The following is a 21,699-nucleotide window of genomic DNA, read 5'->3' as shown; positions in this document are numbered from 1 at the left end:
CCAAAAATTAACCACAAGTACAAATTTAAAAGACATAGATATTCCTTGATAACTATAGTGCTGCAGCGTTCAGTTTGTGGTACACCAGCCCTACCTGAAATAGCTGAAGATTCAGTTTTATTCCGATCCACACCAAACCTGGTACATAGCCTGAGGGCCTTGGCGCAAGTTTTTAGTCAACAATAGAAAATTTGGCTGTTGTTCCATGTGGGTTTGTCCTGCAGCTCTTCAGTGCCATTAGTGCTTGAACCACCGAATCACCGCTTGCAGCTATATTTTATCATGTTATTACTTTCAGTTTGTTTTCCTGTTTTCCTCCTTCTTCGTTTATGCATTTTGCATTTCTTGTCTTTTTCTTTTGTTTCATCTGATATTCATCGTAAGTCCCTTGGATTGTTATCTCACCTGTATAACCTGTGATGGGTTTTTTTTTTTTTATCTCTTTTGCTGTGTTTTATCATTTTATAATAGAAATAATAAGAAACTCTATTTATATAGATTTTACAAAATGCTTTACAGACAGGCATAAAATAAATATGTAAAATAACTATGCTTAATTTGCACTCTACGTAAAAATTGGTAGTTTTGCACATTTTGCACAAATATCTCCTCTCTCTCCTCTTGTGTATGGATTGTATCTGCCACCAACTATCCTTTTTAACCGAACTGGAATCGGTTTGTTTTGCATCTGTGCGATACATCTGTGTGTTTTCACTGTGCCTTGTTGCAAGCTGAATTTCCCTTGTGGACAATAAAGTGAAGTGAACTGAAATTCCTCCTGAGGACATAAACATAAGTATGGAAAACGGGAAAACACGAGGGGAAAAAAAAGTGGGTGAGATCAAAAACAGTCACATCAAAGCCATTCGTTGCTTACTGCTGGCTGGGTGAATGAACTTAGGTTTGACTTTGCAAACCTAAGCTCCTCAGGCGGTGCGCCCCACAGTATGTAAACACCAACTCTAAACTATAATGACATATTAATTAAAAACACATGACCAAAAAGCAGCTATTTTGCCTTTAGTCCACATTAATTATCAACCAGAAATCCCTAGTTGTATTCCTCAACCTAATCTCAATACTAATAAATAACACTAACAAAGCTATTGGTCAAAACGTATAAGGTCACATGAACAAGACATAGAGGAGACATGATTGAGGTCTATAAGCTTGTTCACAGAATATATGACATCACAGCCGAGCCTGTCATCCACTTTTGGAATAGTAGGTTTGAGTTAAGAGGGAACTCTTTAAAATGATTTCCACTAAGGTGTTTCTCTGAAAAGAGAAAAAACCTCTTCATACTTGGTGCTGTGAGAGCAAGGAACGAGCTTCCAGAGGATGTAGTGCTCCTTCAGTTAATTCTTTTAAAAATAGATTGGATCAATTCTGGTCAACAAAGGATATTTTGTATAATTATAAAGCTGAGCTGTGATTATTTGTGATTATCTGTGAATTGTTGTGATTTAAAAAAAAACTATATTGTGGTATTTTTTTTGTTGTATGGTTGTTTGTTTTGAATTGTAGAGTCTGGTGTGGAGGATTTATATCCGGTACCAGAAAAATTTCAATACATTTCAATACATTTCAATAAATACTAGATCTACAGAGCAGACTGAGGTAAACACGTGAGCTCGCCTTATGTAATCAAGCTGCCGCTGCATACCACACGCTGAACTTCAGTCCCTTGTTCCCTCAGCTCCAGCCCAGACCGCTAGAGCCGGACGGGAGTCGGGCGTCCGCTGACAGCCTCGTGTCGACGCAATCTGAGGACTGAGCCGCTCTTGGTGAGTGTTTTTATATCAATTAGGCGGAAAAAGAAAAGTGGTGGAAAAAGTACTCAAATCCTTTACTTAAGTAAGAGTAGCACTACCATAATAGAAAAATACGAATTTAAAAGTAAAAGTCCTGAATTGAAAAGTAGTATAGAAGTATAGAAGTATTAGCAGCAAAATGTACTGCAGTATCCAAAGTGAAAGTACTCTTTCTTTTAGAGAGTTAAATTATTGAAGCGTTACCCTGTAAGATACTGATCCATATACTGTTGGGGAGTTTAAACTCTATTTATTTAATTAATGTTTCCTTGCAGTTGTTTGTGTCCCTGCATGATGAAATGTGTAATATCTTGTCATGTTTACGTCCTGTGTGAATGAATATCCTGTACGTTATATTTAACAGAATCATTTAGGCTGCAAAATACATTTCTTAGAAATAACAGACCTACAAAGAATGAAGTATTATTGAATCATGTAGATAGAGGGGAAACTATTCAACACTGTGAACTGCAGTGAGGAATTTGAATTCTGCATCGCAAGCAGCTGATTAAACTAAGCATCACTGCTCAACCAAGTGTTCAGCTAAGTGTTGAGATGGTTGCTGAGGAGTCGAAACACTTTCAGATGCTTCACATCCATAATCCAAACTATAGCACTGTTTACGTGGAATTTATATCTAAAATAAGTTCAAATTTATCGTGCTTGCAGCTGTCGTGCCATGCTTATGTCTCAGTCTGTTATAAATTCATACAAAGTAGGGCTGGGCGATAATTCAATATTATCGTTTATCGTCTTTCAGTGGAATCATATCGTGATGATATGAAGATATTTTGATATTGTGACACACATTTCTGCTGTCTGAATTGATGATGACAAGCAAATTTTACTTAAAAACTCTCATAAAATGGTATGATGGTAGGTTGGTAGGTTGAGGTTGCTATGGTAGGAATATTATTTGAATATTTCTGTTTTGTTTGACATCACACCTAACATTACTATTCGGTTCAATGAGATGAACATTAATTTGATTATTTAACGTGATTTTGCATACATGAACCATATCGTGATATATACTGATATCGAGAAAAATCCTTATGATTATCATGATATTGATTTCTACCATATCGCCCAGCCCTAATACAAAGGTTTGCCTATTGTGGAAGAGACCTCAGGAGGAGCGAGTGGCAGTTTGACAGTTTATTCAATCGGCAGGTCGGGAGCCAAGGAACTCAACATACGGATGATTACATAGCTTTATAGTGTTGAATATAATAAAGCTATTGGTCAAAAGGCATAAGGTCACATGAACAAGACTGAACAACCAATGATAATTGTAGTTGTAGCACTTTAAGGAGATGCGTACTAAGAGGTGAGCGCCTTGTTCTAGAAGACAATTTATTATTTTGTCAGTGCCACTTGGTCAGTGTTTTCTATGAGATTTGGATATTTGCACATTCCAAGCTCACAGTTCTGTCAGAAACACACAAGAGAGTTTAATCTTTAATCTTTTAACGGTGAAGCAGATTCAGTATTCTCGAGCACTGATGGCGTATATATGGGTCAATGGTATATATGAATGTTGCTTAGTATAAGTACTTTTCCATTTCTTCCTCAAGAAGAAGAAGTTATGGGAGAGTATAATAATTTCTGGTTCAATGCAGATGGGCAACACTTCCAGCAACAAAGTGACACACAAGGTCAAACAAGGTTCCTGTGTGGTTAAAGCAACTCCTTGGGGACTGATGCCTGTCGGACAAAAAAATAAAAACTGCCCTGTGTGTCCTGCCATGCAAAAGCCTAAGGGCATTTATTCTAGTGCAATAAGTACACTTATTCTAGTGCAAAATTATATTGTATTTATTTATTTATTTTACTTATTATTTTAGAACCTGTGTTGTTGGCTGTGGATGTTTGTTTGCTGAGGTTGTTTTGTTTTGTTTCTGTTTTGTTTCCCTGTATCTTTTAATTGCACTGACCAGGTTCTAATTTCGTTGTATTCTGTACAATGATAACAAAGGCTTTCTATCTAACTGCCATTAACTGTGTCAGCTGTGAAACTAGGAAAAATAACCTGTCCTGACTTAAGTATTGTTGGTAAATTAACACCATTTACAGTTCTTACAGTTCAGTTTTTACAGTTCAGTTTTTGCTGACATCTAAAAGCTCGTCATGAACTTTGGCCTTTTAAACGCATAAAAGTGAGGTACTTTTATGTCCTTATGTTTTGGGGAGAGGGGCAGTAATGCTGTGAGGCACAAACACAACGCAGAGTCATTTGAGAAGGGAACACCTACCATCTAATAACAGTTCTAGTGAACATTATGGGATTTACAAGCAAAAATTCCCACACCGTGTTCTTGTGTAATCTGGAGGTCTTATTGAGTTGTGGGAATCAGGGTATTATGTAACTCTTGAAGCAGCACGCCTGAAAGAACAATGACATTTCCTTTTAGAAAGAATTGTTGGACTGTGCATGATGTTTGCTTTGGCTGCACATTGCAGTAACTCTACTCTTTCAACTCTAAGTAGGTAAATGATAGCCTTGGAGCCATACAAGTTTGTTGTAGTGTAGAGTACATATTCTACTGATATATAAATACGGCTACAACCTTTTAACAAACAGGATTCACATCTTAATTTCACTGGGTGAGCACAAGCTTTTCTCATTATTTCATTTCTACCTACCTCAAAATAAGACAAGCTTTTCAGTTCTTTTTAACTTTCAGCCGTTTGAAAAGATGATGCATAATCTAGTTAACAGAGTCTTGTAAACCAAGAACTGTAAGGCTTCTCTTGGTTAAAAGTAAAAACGGATCTAACAGCTTTGCATCTCTTGTCAAAATGTCTTTCAGAGATGAACCGACTGATCCTGCCAGCGCTTGCTGTGCTGCTCTGCTCTTCACCCTGCGTGTACGGAGGGAAAGTCCTGGTATTCCCTGTGGATGGAAGTCACTGGATCAACATGAAAGTCCTCATCGAGGAGCTTCACTCCCGAGGCCACGAAATCACAGTGATACGCCCAAATGACACCTGGTACATCAAGGCTGACTCCCCTAGCTACAAGACCATCACCGTCAATTCCTCTGGCGGTTTTGACGAGGAATTCTTCGGGGCATTTGTGACCAAGATGCTCATGATTCGACGGGAAGACGCTTCGGTTTGGGCTCGTATATCGCTGGAATCCGAACTGCTGGCACAGTTTTATGACATGAACAAACAAGTAGTTAAGATGATAGAGGATATTTTCGAGGATGCCAAAATGATACAGAGCCTCCGAGACGCCAAGTATGATGTGGTTCTGACGGACCCTGCGGTTGGAGGAGGGGTGATGCTGGCTCATTATCTTGGTCTTCCGCTTGTCTTAAACGTAAGGTGGACCGTCCAGGGGGAGGCGCATCATGCCATCGCTCCCTCCCCATTCTCCTATGTCCCATTCCCAGGGACAGAACTGACGGACAAGATGACATTTCCCCAGCGAATCAAGAACGTCCTTTACTATTTTTTCACACGTTTTCAAATTGCATACGTCACAGACCCAAACTATATTCCTTTGGTCCATCGTTACTTCGGCCCCAACGTACATTACATGGAGCTGTTCCAAGCGGCGGACATCTGGCTGATGAGGAACGACTTTACCTTTGAGTTCCCCCGCCCCACCATGCCCAACATCGTCTACATGGCAGGATTTCAGTGCAAACCCTCCAAGCCCCTCTCTCAAGACCTGGAGGACTTTGTCGAGAGCTCCGGCGAACACGGCGTCATCATAATGACGTTGGGCACCTTGGTGGGACATCTTCCTGAAGACTTCGCGGAGCACATCGCGGCCGCTTTCGCCCAACTACCACAGAAGGTGATCTGGAAGCACAAGGGCAAAAGGCCGTCCACTCTGGGCAACAACACCTTAATCCTGGACTGGCTGCCCCAGAACGACCTCCTGGGTCACCCCAAGACTAGAGTTTTTGTGGCCCACGGAGGCACAAATGGAATCCAGGAGGCCATCTACCACGGCGTTCCCCTGGTTGGCCTGCCTCTCATGTTCGACCAGGAGGACAACCTCTTCAGGATGAAAGCAAGGGGCGTGGCCAAAGTACTGGACATTGCAGCTCTAAACAAAGACAACTTCCTAGAGGCGCTGAAGGAGGTGCTTTACACGCCGTACTACAGGGAGAACATGCAGAAGCTGTCCAGTGTGCACAGAGATCAGCCCATTAAACCACTGGACCGCGCCATGTTCTGGATCGAGTTTGTCATGAGACACAAAGGAGCGGCGCACCTAAGGACCGAGTCTTACAAGATGTCTAAGATCCAGTACTACTCGATTGACGTGGCAGCCTTCCTGCTGGCAGTTGTTTTGCTGGTAGCGATTGTTTTCATTTCAGCAATGAAGTTTTTGTGGCGGAGGGTGTTTAGCAGAAGGAAAGTGAAAATGCAATGATGAGTGTGCTGTGAGATTGTTGTTATAATTTCACATTGTCTGGATATTGGACTTTTGTGAATAAAACAACAGAAACCTATAGGATAGTTGTTGTTTTCTGTGTTCAGTGTCATGAACTGAGACCCTCTTGCTCGGCCACTGGTATCCAAACCCAACTCTTTCATGTTCAGATGTGTTCAGTGTTTCTGTAGTTGTATATTAAAAGTGTACTGAAAAAAAACACCCCCATGGTGGATTATACCAGTTTTTCATAACTTAACATTACAGCAGTTGTCACCCAGTGGGCACTTGGCGCTACTTGGAGCTTCCCGGCTTCTTAGATCCGCTTTACACCTGGCATTAACATGTCGTGGGTGTTTGGATTTTAATCGGATAGCAGTTAACCAAGGACTGGATGTCACACAACTTCCTCCAGCTTAACCCTGACAAAACAGAAGTCCTTATTATAGGCTCTGAGAGCATTTCTGATAAAATACAGCAGTGTATTGGTCCTTTAGGAGCAAATGTCATGCAAGCCTCAAAAAACCTAGGAGTCAAAGAAGACTCCTAGGTGTTTTGAGGCTTGCATGTAAAGAAAGTGGTCCAATCCTGTTTCTTTCAACTAAGAAACATTGCCAAGATCAAATCTGTATTATCATTTCAAGATCTGGAAAAAAATCATTCATGTTTTTGTCTCCTTCCATCTTGATTATAGAGCTGCAACGATTAATCGATTAGTTGTCAACTATTAAATTAATCGCCAACTATTTTGAAATCATTGATGATTTTACTGAGATGCTTTCAATTATCTGCACTGAATTTGACTGTGTAGTCATTACGGGTGATTTTAATGTACACATAGATAATGTCAGTGTTGAAAGTCTTCCATGTCTGTGATCACCCCTGTTGAGCTCTGGGAGGAGCAACAAGCACACACCTGCTGACTGAGGTCAGCCAGACACAGGTGTGCTCAATCTGCCTTTGAGCCTGAGCTCTCTCATAACTAGGAGCAGAAACCATTGTTCCGTTTGCTCTGCCACCAACCAGACTGGCCTTCCCTTTGTGCTCGCCAAGTGCGTCTAAATTGAGTGATATATGAAGTTGATTGCTTAACCTTTAGCTTATAGGGTTATTAATTCATTCCTTATCAGTTTGATTATATAATGTGTTTGTATATTTCCGTTTATGGCTAATTCCAGTGTTCAGCTGATGTATTGTTTGTGTATGTTTGGAAATCAGTCTAATTCCATTCAATGCCAACTGAGAATTTGAGTTTATGCATTTGTGTTAAGTTGAGGAAATATGTTACTGTTTCTAAATGCCATATGGATTTCTCTGTTTGTGTGCTCTATACAGAACCCAGCACTTAATGACGTTAAAGGGAATGTCCAAGCCACAATAAATCTCCTTTTTTGTGGAACCTGCCGTCTCCTCTCCCTAATTCCAGTGCCTCATATCCAACACTGAATGTTCCTAGGCTCCAGCCCTCGCCAATTAGGTCACACCTAAAACAGTCAGTGACAAAAATGCCAAAGAACTTTCAGCCATACTTGACACGTTTGATCTGTCTCAACATGTGAAAGGGCCGACCCATACTAGAGGACACACTCTAGATCTGGTTATTACTAAGGGTGTTAACATTTCAAATGTCACTGTGCTTGATGTTGCTCTATCAGATCATTTCTGTGTATTCTTTGATCTGTCTATTACACCAAAAATCAACATTAGATCTGAAACTGTTAAAAAAAAAGGTACATTAATGAGAATACCAGAACACTTTTTATGGAAGCCATCAAATCTGAAACTGCCCCAGCTTCAAATCATGTTGATGATCTACTGAATACCTTCAATTCTAAAGTTTTGAATGTAATCGATGCCATTGCTCCTGCTAAGGTTAAAATGATCGCTAGTAAGCAAAAGGCACCATGGAGAAACACTCCTTCTGTAAGGGCAGAGAAAAGGGAGTGCCAGAAAGCAGAGCGAAAATGGCGTAAATCAAACCTCCAGATTCACTTTGGAATCTATAAAGAAAAATTACATATTTACAGTCTGAACTTGAAAAGTGCTAGGCAATCATTTTTCTCTGAGATCATCAACAAGAACAGTAACAATTCACGCATCTTATTTGCTACCGTTGACAGGTTCACTAACCCTCCGGTTCCAATATCCCCAGAACTAGTTTCTACCAGCAAATGTAGCGAGTTTGCATCCTTTTTTAATGACAAGATTCAAGGCATCAGACATGCGATTAACTCCTCAATGCCAAACAAAAAAGCATCATCACTGCAGTCTCCCAGAAGTAACTTGGTAGGTATGACACAATTTAATCCCATTGACGACAAAACACTCGAAGAAACTGTGTCCAATCTCAAATCATACACCTGTTGCCTTGATGTTTTACCCACTAGCTTCCTTAAAACAGTTTTGAGCCGCTTGGCGAAAGAACTAATACTTGTAGTTAACAATTCTTTCCAATCTGGCATTTTTCCAAAGGCTTTGAAAACTGCAGTCATTAAGCCGCTCCTAAAGAAGAGCAGTCTTGATGCTACTGTACTGGATAACTATCGACCAATATCAAACTTAAAGTTATTGAAAAAGTTGTTCACCAACAACTTAGTAACTTTTTAATGCTGAACAATTGCTTCGATAACTTTCAATCAGGATTTCGGCCCGTCGTCCAGGTAATGCTTACTTGCGCATGAGTGAACACTATATGTGGGGGGGGGACAGAGCTTTACCCTGTATGATTCTCATCCATCTGTGGATGGTGAGGTTTTTGACCAAGAGGAGAATATGTGATTCTCGTCTGCCTTAGGCAGTGAGATCTGACGTAAATATCAGATCAAGAGTAGAATCAGGAAGGACAGGGGAAAAGAAAAGAAAAGAAAAACATATGGGTGCACTCACAATGTGCATCTAAAAGTGGGAGTATTTGTTGTGTTCTTTTATCTTTCTTATTTTTATTTTTATCACTCTGTAAAGCACTTTGAATTGCCCCAGTGTATGAAATGTGCTATACAAATAAAGCTGCCTTATTTTCTATTTTTTAATGTTTTCATTGTACAGCACCTTGTAACTCTGGTTTCGAAAGGCGCTTTATAAATAAATAAATAAATAAAACCACATAATGCAGGTGTAAACACATCCAAGACGCATTGAAGATGGATTGTAATCCGATCACCCAAAGCAGCTCTGGAGGTGGGATTTGGCCACATTAACAACAAACTGTAAATGCAATGAGTCTGCAGCCCACATGTAGGAGCAATGTTGAAAGAAATAACCTTTTGCATGCGGATCCAACCAGGAAGCACAAACATTTTCATAGCTACAAAAACGGATATGGTGTCTTTTGTTTTTGTGCATGTGTCTTTTCGACATCTCTGTCAGTTGGTGTCTTGGTATTGAATATGGGTTACATCCTGGAATAAATATGAACAGTCATCCAAACAAAAACAAATCAGATATGAGCAGCAATTCAGAACTGAGCAGTGTGAACGCAGCCTGAGTGTTGAACTCACTGTTGTATGGTGAGGTGAGAGGAGTTTCCCCAGCTGTCAGCAGAGTCTGGTCCGGCTCCGGACCGCGGACACAGCTACCATCTGCCTCCCTGTGGTGAAGAGAGGAAGGACTGCATAGAGAGAGAGAGAGAGAGAGAGAGAGAGAGAGAGGGGGGAGAGAGAGAGAGAGAGAGAGAGAGAGTGAGAGAGAGAGTGAGAGAGAGAGTTCATGAAATGTCAAGCAATTCATAGTATTCTATTCCATCACCATCTTGGTAAAAAATAACAGGTATTATTACTATATTACTATTATTATTACAGGTTTTATTATAGATTTATGCCAAATAGAGGGAACCAAGCTGTACTCAAATAGGGTAGTTTAAATAGTTCATTGGGCAGGTTATCAATACCAGTTGCTTTTCTCAGTTTAAGTCCGCCAACTGCCCTTTTAACTTCCTCTTCAGTGATACTAGCATTTAAGTATTGATTGAAGGAATAAGAATCCTGCTGCATATTAGCCTCCATAGTATTGTTAAGATCAACTATCCCACTCAGCTGGACAGTTACTTCCAGAAAATAAAGAACCAAAATCTGTTTCCCATTTCTTCAGAACACAATCAATAGCAAAGACAGAGGATCCATTTTCTAACACCAGTTCCATTGGGATGTTTTTAACTCTTTTTGGGCCCAAATTATTTATCATATTCCAAAACAACTGGGGGTTATTGGTTTGCAAATGCTCTATTTTTAATGCTTGCCCCCTCTCATATTTTCCTTTGCAAGCCCGCTTTTTTCTGTCAAAATTCTGTTGTCTAGTCTTAAATTCATTTTTTAACCGTTGCTTCCTCATATCCTTACCATCACACTTTAGAAATCTTTTCTCAGCCATCCTCATTTCCTCCCACATTACTTTCAACTGTCCATTCCAGTAAGGTTTACTGATATTGCTGCTCCAATAAAGTGTTTTATCAAGTAAACTGGTGACAATATGAAGTTTTGTAATATTCTTCACCAGACTTAAAGCTGCACCAGGCAATCTTTTATGTAAAAAAAATACACCCACACAACTCAAATCATATCCAACCTCTCCTTTCCAGTTTGCTCTCAATATCGCCTCACCTGCAGGGACACACCTCCGCTCCGCCCCCGCCGCCCGTCTTCTGCCCTCGGTGGCAGGAGGGCGAGGCGGCGGCGGGGCCCGGCGGCCCGGCCAGGCGGAAGGCCGTCTCCAGGTAGCTGAGCGGCAGAGTCCGGTTTACCGGCCGGTGGATCTGGGCCCCGCTCTGCCGGGTCAGAGCCGCCCTGTTCCCCACGTAGAAATGGACGAGGGCCGGCAGCGAGTCGAAGGCCTCGCCCTCCAGGGTGTAGCGGGCGCGGCTGCACGCCTCGCCGGACGGCACCAGGCTCTTGCTGATGAGGAAGTGGAGGGTGCGGCGGTCCCAGTGGCTGGTCAGGACGTAGTCGCCCTGGTTGGACTGGGAGTCCCGGATCAGGAAGTCGCCGTGGTTCAACACCAGGCTCTCGGACACCTGACGAGACCAGCACAAGGTTCTAAAGGTTCAGGCTCTAAACCTGACAAAACAGCAGCTGAGGAATTTAAAGTCCCCATGAAATTAACTCCCTCTAGTTTTACTTCCTGGAAAAATCTCCATCTTAACAAGTCATTTAGTCTTAAAATTTTCTTAGTGAAAAGTGAAAAAATGCCAATGGAATTAGATAATTTCACTTGTTTCCAATGCAGTTTCACTTGTTTCAGGAATTTCCTACAAATGAGTGTCAATATCTTGAAACAAGTCAAGAACTGCTATCAAGAAAATCATACTTGATTCTACAAAATTCTTGAAACAACTTGATTTGCATCAGAAACAAATGTATCTGTCTAACCCCATTGGCAGATGTTTTCACTTATTTTAAGAAAATTGGGGTTTTAGTATTCAATAATAGACTAAATGGCTTGTTAAGATGGAGATTTTTTGCAGTAAGGTGACCTCATGCTGCACCAGGAAGCGTAAATAAAAATTGCAACCAATAAAGCAAAAACAGATTTATGAACGGTCCCGTCCCGTCACCCCTCCCATCAAATAAAACAGCTTTTCTCTCCCTGATCTCCCATTGGTTTACACTTTTAATTGATCCCTCCCTGCGTTATGTCCTGCCCCAACATCCTGTTTCAACAGGAAATACATCACATCAAGGAAGATGGGGGGTCTTTAAAGATTCTGCTGCTACTGTTGTCTTTGATTTCACTGAAGTTGTGGACTTGTTGTCGTTCATCGTGTCTCTGTGTGTCTCTGGAGAAAGTAGGTTTCTCCGTGGAGATAATAAAGTAAAGTTGAATTGGATTGAAATGATTAGTCTAGTGGTTAAAAACTCTTCTGACAGATCAGTGACAGATTAAAGGAATAGTTCACCAAAAAATGAAAATCCTGTCATCATCTACTCACCCTCATGCCAACTGAAACTCAGGTGAAATGTGTTAGTCCATATAACACACAGGGAGGCTGCAGCACAACTTGGTAGCAGCCTTCTCCAAAACAACTGAAGTCAATGGGGACCTGTTCTTTAGAGCTCCAAAACAAAAACAGCCAAACAATCACACTGTGAATAGAAAGACCTATACACCATTATTTGTTGCAAATCAATCAGCTGTAGTTCAGATTTGCACTAAATGATGGTGTAAATATACTGTAGGTCTTTTTGGAACTCTGAAGAACTGGTCCCCACTGACTTCAGTTGTTTTGGAGAAGGCTGCTATGGAGTTGTGCTGCAGCCTCCCTGTGTGTTATATGGACAAACTTCACCTGTGTTTCACCTGGCATGAGGGGGAGGAGATGATGACAGAGTTTTCACTTTTGGGTGAACTATTCCTTTAAAGAAGCCAGGCAGCCTGTTGGACGGCTCCCTCTAGTGGTGAACCGCTGACTGTTACAGCTGATGCAACGACACTGCTCATTACAAACTGGATGTGTGTGTGTGTGTGTGTGTGTGTGTGTGTGTGTAGTGTTATGTACACGTGCCTTTATCTATTTCCATTATACAGCTGGTCAGTTAATACAGAAATGATCTACATTCTTTCATGTTTTAACTGCTTTCAGTGTTGTGCAAGAGGTTGAAGCTCTTATTTATTATGCTGTTGACTGTCTCCAAGTCCTTATGTTTTCTGTTGCTTTCAAAAATAAAGTTATTAGAATAGAATAGAATAGAATAGATTTATTTCGAACATGTTAAATATATATATACACACATACGCAAGAAAACAAAACAAGAATAGCCAATAAAATCAACAGTAAACATAGAAAACAAATTCTCAATAAACAACATAAATAAATAAATAAATATTACATGTCAGAAATTATTATTATTATGAGCCTTTCTGCTTGTATGTGCCTGTGTGTGCATTTGTTAACGTGTGTGTGTGTGTGTGTGTGTATTCTTTGCATTCATAAATGTCCTTCTGTGGTCTTTCTATGGTGAACCACTGTAATACCTAGCATTTAAAATGTGTGCAGGCGTGTGTATTTTTTTTGTATGCATGTGTGTGTGTATGCATGTGTGTGTGTGTGTGTGTGTGCGTGTGTGTGTGTGTGTGTCTGACCTCCCAGGGCGTGCAGCCGTGGTACCAGGCGTGGCTCCTCAGGTTGCTGCCGCTCAGCTTCAGCTCCTCCTCCAGCTCCTTCCTCAGCTCCTCCGACGGCGGCTGCAGCCAGAACTTCTCCTTGGAAAACTTAAAGGGCATCACAGGGTCAGGCAGGGGGATCCAACGCACAAACTACAAGTCCCATTCCCAGAGGGGGGTGGGGGTGGGGGTGGGGGGGTGGTTCCTGCCCCCTGCTGGCTATCGGGTCGAATCCCACCACAGACCTTTCTCCCCTCCTCCTGTTCCTCCTACTCTTCTTCTCCTCCTCTGCTTTCTGCCTTCCTACTTTCTCAATAGCCGAAAAAAAAGGGGGAAATCCGCACTCTCAAAAAGATATCTCGATTGATTTAGTTTACATGTTTCAAATAAAAAATACACAGCTTGGCAAACTGAACTGTATATATTTTTTATTGGAATGCACACGTAAAATAAATCAGTCAAGATATCTTTTTGAGAGTGAGGATTCCCCTCTTTTTCTTTGGTTCTTGCCTATTTGAAATCGACGCACCAGAGAAGAAGCCTTATTTTTTTGTCCATTTTCCTACTTTTTTCTTTCTTTATCTACTTTCTCAATAGGAAAAAAAAAGCAAAGCAAAGCGGACTGCTCCCTTCCCTTAAAAACAAGAAGCTTCCTATGTGAGAAAACAGTCATCTTGAGCGAGCTGCAGCCTCCTCAGCTCTGTTTGGGACAGAGAGAGGAGGGGGGGAGGGGGGGTGGGGATGGGGGGGTGGGGGGGGGCGGACAGCTACTGGCATTCCCACACTGGCATCCTCGCTGGCTGGCGGCACCGGAGGGCCCGGGCGCCGGAGTCCCGGCCGCGTTGCCGTGGTAACGTCATTGTGCGGCGCGGGGTCATCGCTCAGCGGCGCTTTGTCACGTCTTTTACACACACACACACACACACACACACACACACACACACACACAGGCCCAAACGGCTACACTGTATATCAACCCCCCCCACCCCCCGCCCCCACCTTCAGTTACTGTTCCTACTCCCTCATCTAGGTGACATGTTGTTTTTCTCAGACCCTGACCCCCCCCCCCCCACCCTCCCACCCCCCCTCACTCCTCTTCCTCCCACCGAACGGTTCGTCCCTTGGGACTGTGAATCAGGGGGTTTGGCACTCGGCCAGCACCACTTCAAAACAAACTAGGGGTTCGGGTTAGGAGGTGGGGGGGTGGGGGGTGAGGAGGGGGTGAGGGGGGGGGGGTTAAAGACCTGGAAGCCCCTAATGAATAGCTTAAATTTCATTAGCATTATCATTCATTGCCAGCTTGTCCCATTCAGACGAGTGTGTTTGTCAAGTGCGCGAGTATCCAATTATAAGTCAATGAATTGGAAATTCTCTCTCTCTCTCTCTCTCTCTGCCTCTCTCTCTCTCTCTCGCTCTCTGTCACTCTCTCTCTGTCTCTGTCTGTCTCTGCCTCTCTATGTCTCTCTCTTTCTCTGCCTCTCTCTCTCACTCTCTCTACCTCTATCTCTGTTGCTCTCTCTCTCTCTCTGTGTCTCTCTCACTGTCTGTCTCTCTCTCTCTCTCTCTGTCACTCTCGCTCTCTGCCTCTGTTTGTCTCTCTCTCCCTCTCTCTTTCTCTGCCTCTCTCCCTCTTCCTCTCTCTATCTCTTTCTCTCTCTCTCCCTCTCTCTCTCCCCCTCTCTCTCTCTGTGGCTCTCTCTCTCACGGTCTCTGTCTCTCTCTCCCTCTCTCTCTCTCTCTGTCTGTCACTCTCTCTCTCTGTCTGTCTGTTTGTCTTTCTGTCTCTCTCTCTTTCTCTGTCTCTCTCTCCCTCTCTCTGTCGCTCTCTCCCCCTCTCTCTCCCTCTCTCTCTCTCTCTCTCTGTCTGTCTGTTTGTCTTTCTGTCTCTCTCTCTGTCTGTCTCCCCCCCCCTCTCTCTCTCTCTCTCTCTCCCTCGCTCTCTCTCTCTCCACCTTTTCCCTGCCTGACTGCTCCTATCGGCTCGGTTGCCAGCGGTAACCCGGTCGTCTTGAAACTATTCCTCTGCAGAAGCCTGTGTTCTGTATTCCTTCAGTCCTTCATGTCACCGGTCCTAATTGAATCAGAGCCTGACCGCTGAGTGTACAGGACGCTCTGCGGGGTTTACACACACACACACACACACACACACACACACACACACACACACACACACACACACACACACACACACACACACACACACACACACACACACAGCCTGGAGGTTTTATTTAACCTTTATTTAACCAGGTACGTCCAGTGGGAATAGACAGTTCTCGCTCCGTAAGAACACAGCATCAGGTTTCACACAAACAAGACAGAGCAATGTACCTGACCAAAAAAATACAATTAATATCAAGTAAAGAAGAAATGCAAAGTAAAAGAAACTCACCTTCACATATTCTCCACTGCTGTCTGTCGAGTCCGGCGGGCTGAAAGACAACGACAGAAAAACACTGAATGAAGAGCAGCTTTCCAAAACACTGCAGAACCAGCTTGGGGAAAAAAAATGAAAAAACACAAGTTCATCATTCAGTATTGAGAGAAAAATAAATAAAATAAAATAAAATGTAGAGTCAGTCCAGTCAGTAAAACTGTAAAAAACCAAGGACTTAAGTGTATCGTTAATAAGAAGAAGTAGAAAAAGAAGATGATGATGGATGAAAAAGAAGAAGAAGAAGAACAATTTTATACTGAATATTATTTTAAAAAGTTGCAGAATTTGTTGTAATTTAGTGCCTCGCTCATTACTTCAATCAAACAGAACTGTGTGTCTGTCTGTTGTTGTCAGTGCTGACCTCAGAACAGCAGCAGCTTGTTCAGTTTGTGGATCCTGTCAATATTTAGAGGTAAAAGCGTCAGATGGCAGCGGGCCACATGCCCTCACACCACCTCCACATCAACATGTTTGTTTCTGGAGAGAATAAAGAGCAGGCCGCTCACCTCCACTAGTTTTTATTTTGAGACAAACATTTTTCTCAGCATCTACAGACAAATTTCTGTTATTCCTGTGGCCTTTGTCTGTTTTCATTTCTTTTTAACCCTGTTTTTACAGCAACTCAGGTCTGAATTAGTTATCTGTCTGTCTGTCTCTCTGTCTGTCTGTCTGTCTCTCTGTCTGTCTGTCTGTCTCTCTGTCTGTCTGTCTATCTCTCTGTCTGTCTGTCTGTCTCCCTGTCTGTTAGCAAGTTCTCTTAAAAAGTGGTGGACTGATCTCTCTCTCGGCCTCAGCTCTCTCTCAGTTCATTAGATTTTGGTGTTGATCAGGATCTGGGATTTCCACCGTTAGACAATTATAGATTTTTTTAGCCACAACTAGGCTATTATGCTGCGTTCATGTGCTGCTGGGAAAGTCCGATATCGGTCCTCCAAGTCAGCTGTTAACCGGCGTTGCATTCATGTGCCATTTTGTCAGAAAATCAAACCCGGATGACGATCGTTAAACAAACTGGAGAGACATTCAGCGTTGAAGGACTGAGCTCTACTGAGAGACTTTGAGTTTATTATTGTTTTATTGCATGTAAAGCAATTTAAAACAATTTATAACTACTTTAGCTGTCATACAATAAGTACAAGTTTATTATTAATAGTAGTATTAATAGTAGCAGCAGCAGCAGTAGTAGTAGTAGTAGTAGTTTGATATACTGTGAAGCATTTTGTAAACTGTTTAAAAGTGCTACATAAATAAAGTGTATTATTATATCATTTATGATAGTACTACTAATAGTAAAAGCAGCAGTAGTAGTAGTAGCAGTAGTAGCAGTAATAGTAGTAGCAGTAGTAGTAGCAGTAATAGTAGTAGCAGTAATAGTAGTAGCAGTAGTAGCAGTAGCAGTAGTAGCAGTAATAGTAGTAGCAGTAGTAGTAGCAGTAATAGTAGTAGCAGTAGTAGCAGTAGCAGTAGTAGCAGTAATAGTAGTAGCAGTAGTAGTAGCAGTAGTAGTAGCAGTAATAGTAGTAGCAGTAGTAGTAGCAGTAATAGTAGTAGCAGCAGTAGTAGTAGCAGTAGTAGTAGCAGTAATAGTAGTAGCAGTAGTAGTAGCAGTAATAGTAGTAGCAGTAGTAGCAGTAATAGTAGTAGCAGTAGTAGTAGCAGTAGTAGTAGCAGTAATAGTAGTAGCAGTAGTAGTAGCAGTAATAGTAGTAGCAGTAGTAGTAGTAGCAGTAGTAGCAGTAATAGTAGTAGCAGTAGTAGTAGCAGTAGTAGTAGTAGCAGTAGTAGCAGTAATAGTAGTATCAGTAATAGTAGTAGCAGTAATAGTAGTAGCAGTAGTAGCAGTAATAGTAGTATCAGTAATAGTAGTAGCAGTAGTAGTAGTAGCAGCAGTAATAGTAGTAGCAGTAGTAGCAGTAATAGTAGTAGCAGTAGCAGTAGCAGTAGTACTAGTAGCAGTAGTAGTACTAGTAGCAGTATTTGTTAGCAGTAGTAGCAGTACAGTCAGTACAGAACATGCTGTGTTTTCTGGTTGTTTCTCAACACTCTGACAGCAGCAGTAACATGACAACACCCAGCAACAGCTTGCAACACAACACACTCCTTCAGGGAGGATGGGAGTGTTTCTGCTGCTGGGTGAAAACTCGTATCTGCACCAAGTCTGCTTTCCAGGAACCAACAAAACAATGATTCTGCTCTCAGTGATTCAGACGTATTTATCAAATCATATAATGGGATCTTCTCAGGTTTCAAGGGCCAAAGAGTGATGAAACTCACTCAGCACATTAATGAACATGGGAACTTTCAAGTGATGTAAGAAGAGGGAGAAACAGCCAGCAGCAGTTGCGTGGTTTCCCCCTGACAGCAGCGGTGTGTTGTGTCAGTGAAGCAGTGAAGCTGGCAGCATGAACAGTTTTCAGTTTCTCTGCTCTTCCTCAACATCAGCATATTTCCATGAGTAATGTCAAGGGAGCTGACCTTTTGTTCCTAAACACAAACTCCCAGAACAGACACACCAACAGGAACGCAAGCACGCAAACACACACACACACACACATACACATACAGCACATACAGCACATACAGATGTGTGCACACACAAGTAAAACAAATTGCATGAGATTTTCCCTGACAATTATAAAGCTGTGTTCACACTACAGGCCTTCATGCTCAGTTCAGGACTGCTGCTCATATCTGTATGTGATTTATCTGGATGACTGTTCATATCTGTTCTAGGATGGAACCCGTATCATACTGGTGTTATTTTATTTAGTAGGAGTCTAGCATAGTCAGGTCTGATTAATATACTGTGGGAGATACAAAAACATGACTATTTTAAGTTGTTGACATTTTATATACATACTTGGGAATGTTAGGTAAGGTTAGGAATAACATTAAAGGAAGGTTATTGAAGCCAGTTGCAAAGAAGGTTCTAGGAAAGCATTCAAAGAACATTCATACAGTTAAGGGAGTTAAGACATAACGTCAGAACGTCATAGGAATGTTTTGTTATGTTACGTTTTAAGAACATTTTCAAATAAGTTTTCAAGGCTCTCATAACTAGAGAAAGAACATGACATCAAAATGTAGATTACCAAGTCAGGTCCATGTCATTAATGTCGAGTCTCAAGTCTAAATGTAGAACAGCAAGTCAAGTCAGAACAAATCAAGAGTCCAGTATCAATTTAATATCTTAAAGAAAACTAAATATCTAGGACTTTTCAATGCAATATGGTTTTAATAGGATAAAAACTTGGTAAGAGCATCATGAGTTTGATTTCTATAATCAGTTTCAACTTCAATAAATTCAATCATTCCATACAAATTCAGAAAATAGAATTTAAATTCAGTCGTCTGCTGGAACAAATCTCATCACTTTCAATCTAAGTCATTTACACAAACACAAGATCTCAAGTCAAGACTTTAGAAACCTTTTCAAGTCATCAGAGTACAAGTCAGAGTCAAGTCCCAAGTCACCAGAACCCAAGTCAAGTCAAGTCTCAAGTCTTCTCTTCATTCATCAAGTCAAGTCTCAAGCAATTAAAACTGGGACTCGAGTCTGACTGGAGTCCATTGAGATCAGAGGAAACTCCCTCTGCCTGGCGGCTCGCTTCCCTCAACGAACATCAACTTTTACAGCACTTCCTGCATCGTTAGCCAGCAGCAATCACAAGGCACCATGGGAGATCAAACCCCCCCCCCCACACACACACACACACACACACATGCATAATGCTCACATACACAGAAAATATCTTCAGGTACACAGATGACACACTTACGACACATTTGCTTACACACACAAACACTTGCATGCAAGCCTGTACTGCATACACACACACACACACACACACACACACACACACACACACTCAGACACTGGTTGTGGTTCAAAGCATCCCATGGTAACCCAAAACAAATATGACAGCGTCCATAAGCACAGTGTTGAGAGGAAAACAGAAGTATGACAGCGGGTAAACACTGTCACTGCCTTCAGCTAAAATGCAGGTCAGGTTTAGATCTGATAAGCACTTCTCCTCTTCTGATCCGCAGACTGAAAGCAGAACTCACTGACTGATCTTGACCCCAATCAGGTTGGGAAATCACCAGCAGTCAGCAGCCGCTAACCAGATGCTGGTCACTTTTGGCTACCAGCCCTTTAGAAGGTCACCCACCTTCCTTTAGAGTCTGATTTGACTCCGAAACTGTAAACTAGTGAGAGTGTCTGGTAGGTTTTGTCTGCTGTGAAGAGAGAAAAAAAAACGAATTCAGTTTCTCTTGGAGGCTGTTGGACGATCTAGTAAAAAATGGTCTTTATTGGTACAGAAAAACCAACAGGCTTCGGCAGAAAGCCTTCACCAGGGTTTTCTGTACCAGTAAAGACACTTTTAAGGCTTCCACTGGTCTACCAAGAGTAGATTCATTTGTTCTTCCTTTCTCCCCTTTTCTACCGTTTGTGCACCTTGGTTGTAAGATGAGGTAGTGATAGTCGGTCAGTCTTGTCTACAGCTAACCAACTATCAGTTAAAGTCCCATTCTACTTCGAAACTTTACGGAGCCTGGGAGCGGCCATTGGGAGAGGAAAAAAGTTATATTGAGTCCACGATTTACTGTAACGTGCGCACGAAATACATTTCGTTCCCTCGATTTCGTTAAACTGTGCAGTTTAGGAAAAAATGCAACTTAAAAGGAACCTTTTAGGTATTGCAGATAGGCCTAGTAAGGATTCGGTATGCTAATATCCATTGTCTGTTTACACTGAATAGGCAAATCCCCCAAATATTGCAACATATTGAGCCACTTAACCTTCAGGCCATGTAAACACAATCAGGTGGCTGCAACACACCCAGGACAGGCCACATTTAAACATAATCACCAATATGTGCACTGACTCTTTATAAGCTCGTGAAGAGTGCATGTATTATATATCCAGAGCACGATAGCACTGTTTCGAGGGCACGTTCTGGCAATTTGTGCACGTAAAGAGGCTCCGTAGAAACTCTAGTTGGCTGGTAAAATAGTGAAAGTGGCTGATAGTGGCAGAGTTTGTCTATTGCAGGAAGGAAGAATAAATTCAGCTTCTCTTGTAGGCCGATGGATCCCTAAAAACTCATATTTATTCGTAGAGAAAAGCCAACGCATTTCAGCAGAAAGCCTTCATCAGGGTTACATGACAGAGAGACAATGGATCTTAAATTATGTTTTTCTTTTCTGGGTTTGTGCAGCTTGGTCGTGAGACGGGGTTAGCGGTTGTTTTGTGGTTGTGAGGCTGCTGCCCCAGACGCTTTGGCAGCTAAACAACCACCAGTTAGAGTCCTGTTCTATTCTATTCTGAACATGTTGTTGGCTGGTGAAACAGTGAAAGTGGCTGGTAGGAAGAATAAATTCAGCTTCTCCTGGAGGCTGGTGGATGATTTTGTCTTTATTGGGACAGAAAAAACAACTTCGGCTTCGGCAGAAAGTCTTCATCAGGTTTGTTCTTCCTTTCTCCCTTTTTATACTTGCTTGTAAGACGAGGTACACAGCAAAATTTTCCAGTCTTCAAGTGTTGATTTTTCAGTAACAATTACTTGGAGTTGACAGTGTTGATTGGAGAGTTTTTTTTTGTTTTGAAATGTCTCTGCGGCGGCTGGTCAGAACTGTCAAAAGTGTGAACTGAGCTGTGGACTGATTTTCACTCTCAGTTTTTCACTCTCAGAGACAGTGTTGTTTTTCTTGATGGGTTAGTCGACACTCTTGACAGCATTTAGAGTCTTTTTCTACTTGGCTAGTGAAACCACAAAGTCAGCTGGTGAATTTTGGCACATGCCAGCCACTGTACTGACGACAAAATGATCTGAACTTCCTTATAGGCCGACCTGACTGCAATAGTAACAGTTCAAGGTGTGGAAGTTAAACTCATTACATTTACTCACATTACTGCAGCTTTTTTTGTGTACTTTTTGAGTATTTTATAAGGTCAG

General features: G+C 41.8%; 2 protein-coding genes across 3 annotated transcripts in view; one reads left to right on the top strand and one right to left on the bottom strand.

The window, feature by feature from the left end:
• Positions 1-15,734, bottom strand: part of sh2d3cb (SH2 domain containing 3Cb) — a gene marked incomplete at its 5' end in the record, with an annotated part of 28,310 nt that extends 12,576 nt beyond the window's left edge. Inside the window, 5 exons of the mRNA XM_071520902.1 lie at positions 5,412-5,613; positions 5,707-5,878; positions 10,806-11,215; positions 13,282-13,410; positions 15,695-15,734. Coding sequence (XP_071377003.1) covers positions 5,412-5,613; positions 5,707-5,878; positions 10,806-11,215; positions 13,282-13,410; positions 15,695-15,734 — 953 coding nt within the window. The remainder of the gene's footprint in view (positions 1-5,411; positions 5,614-5,706; positions 5,879-10,805; positions 11,216-13,281; positions 13,411-15,694) is intronic.
• Positions 4,630-7,276, top strand: LOC139645232 (UDP-glucuronosyltransferase 2B20-like). 2 transcript variants are annotated; one of them, XM_071520901.1, is made up of 2 exons: positions 4,943-5,255; positions 5,337-7,276. In XM_071520901.1, the coding sequence occupies exons 1-2, from the start codon at positions 4,984-4,986 to the stop codon at positions 6,208-6,210; spliced, it is 1,146 nt and encodes a 381-aa protein (XP_071377002.1). In that variant the 5' UTR covers positions 4,943-4,983; the 3' UTR covers positions 6,211-7,276. The 2 variants fall into 2 exon arrangements, with proteins under 2 accessions (XP_071377001.1, XP_071377002.1); XM_071520900.1 differs by having other exon boundaries at positions 4,630-7,276.
• Positions 15,735-21,699: the final 5,965 nt, after the last annotated feature.

Source organism: Centroberyx affinis, unplaced genomic scaffold, assembly GCF_046629955.1.
Source record: "Centroberyx affinis isolate AG114_WGS23_722 - 3 ecotype Tasmania unplaced genomic scaffold, CSIRO-AGI_Caff_v1 ptg000833l_1, whole genome shotgun sequence".
Taxonomy (NCBI): domain Eukaryota; kingdom Metazoa; phylum Chordata; class Actinopteri; order Beryciformes; family Berycidae; genus Centroberyx; species Centroberyx affinis.
Note: the sequence above shows the minus strand (reverse complement) of the source record. Positions and strands in the feature narration are given on the sequence as shown.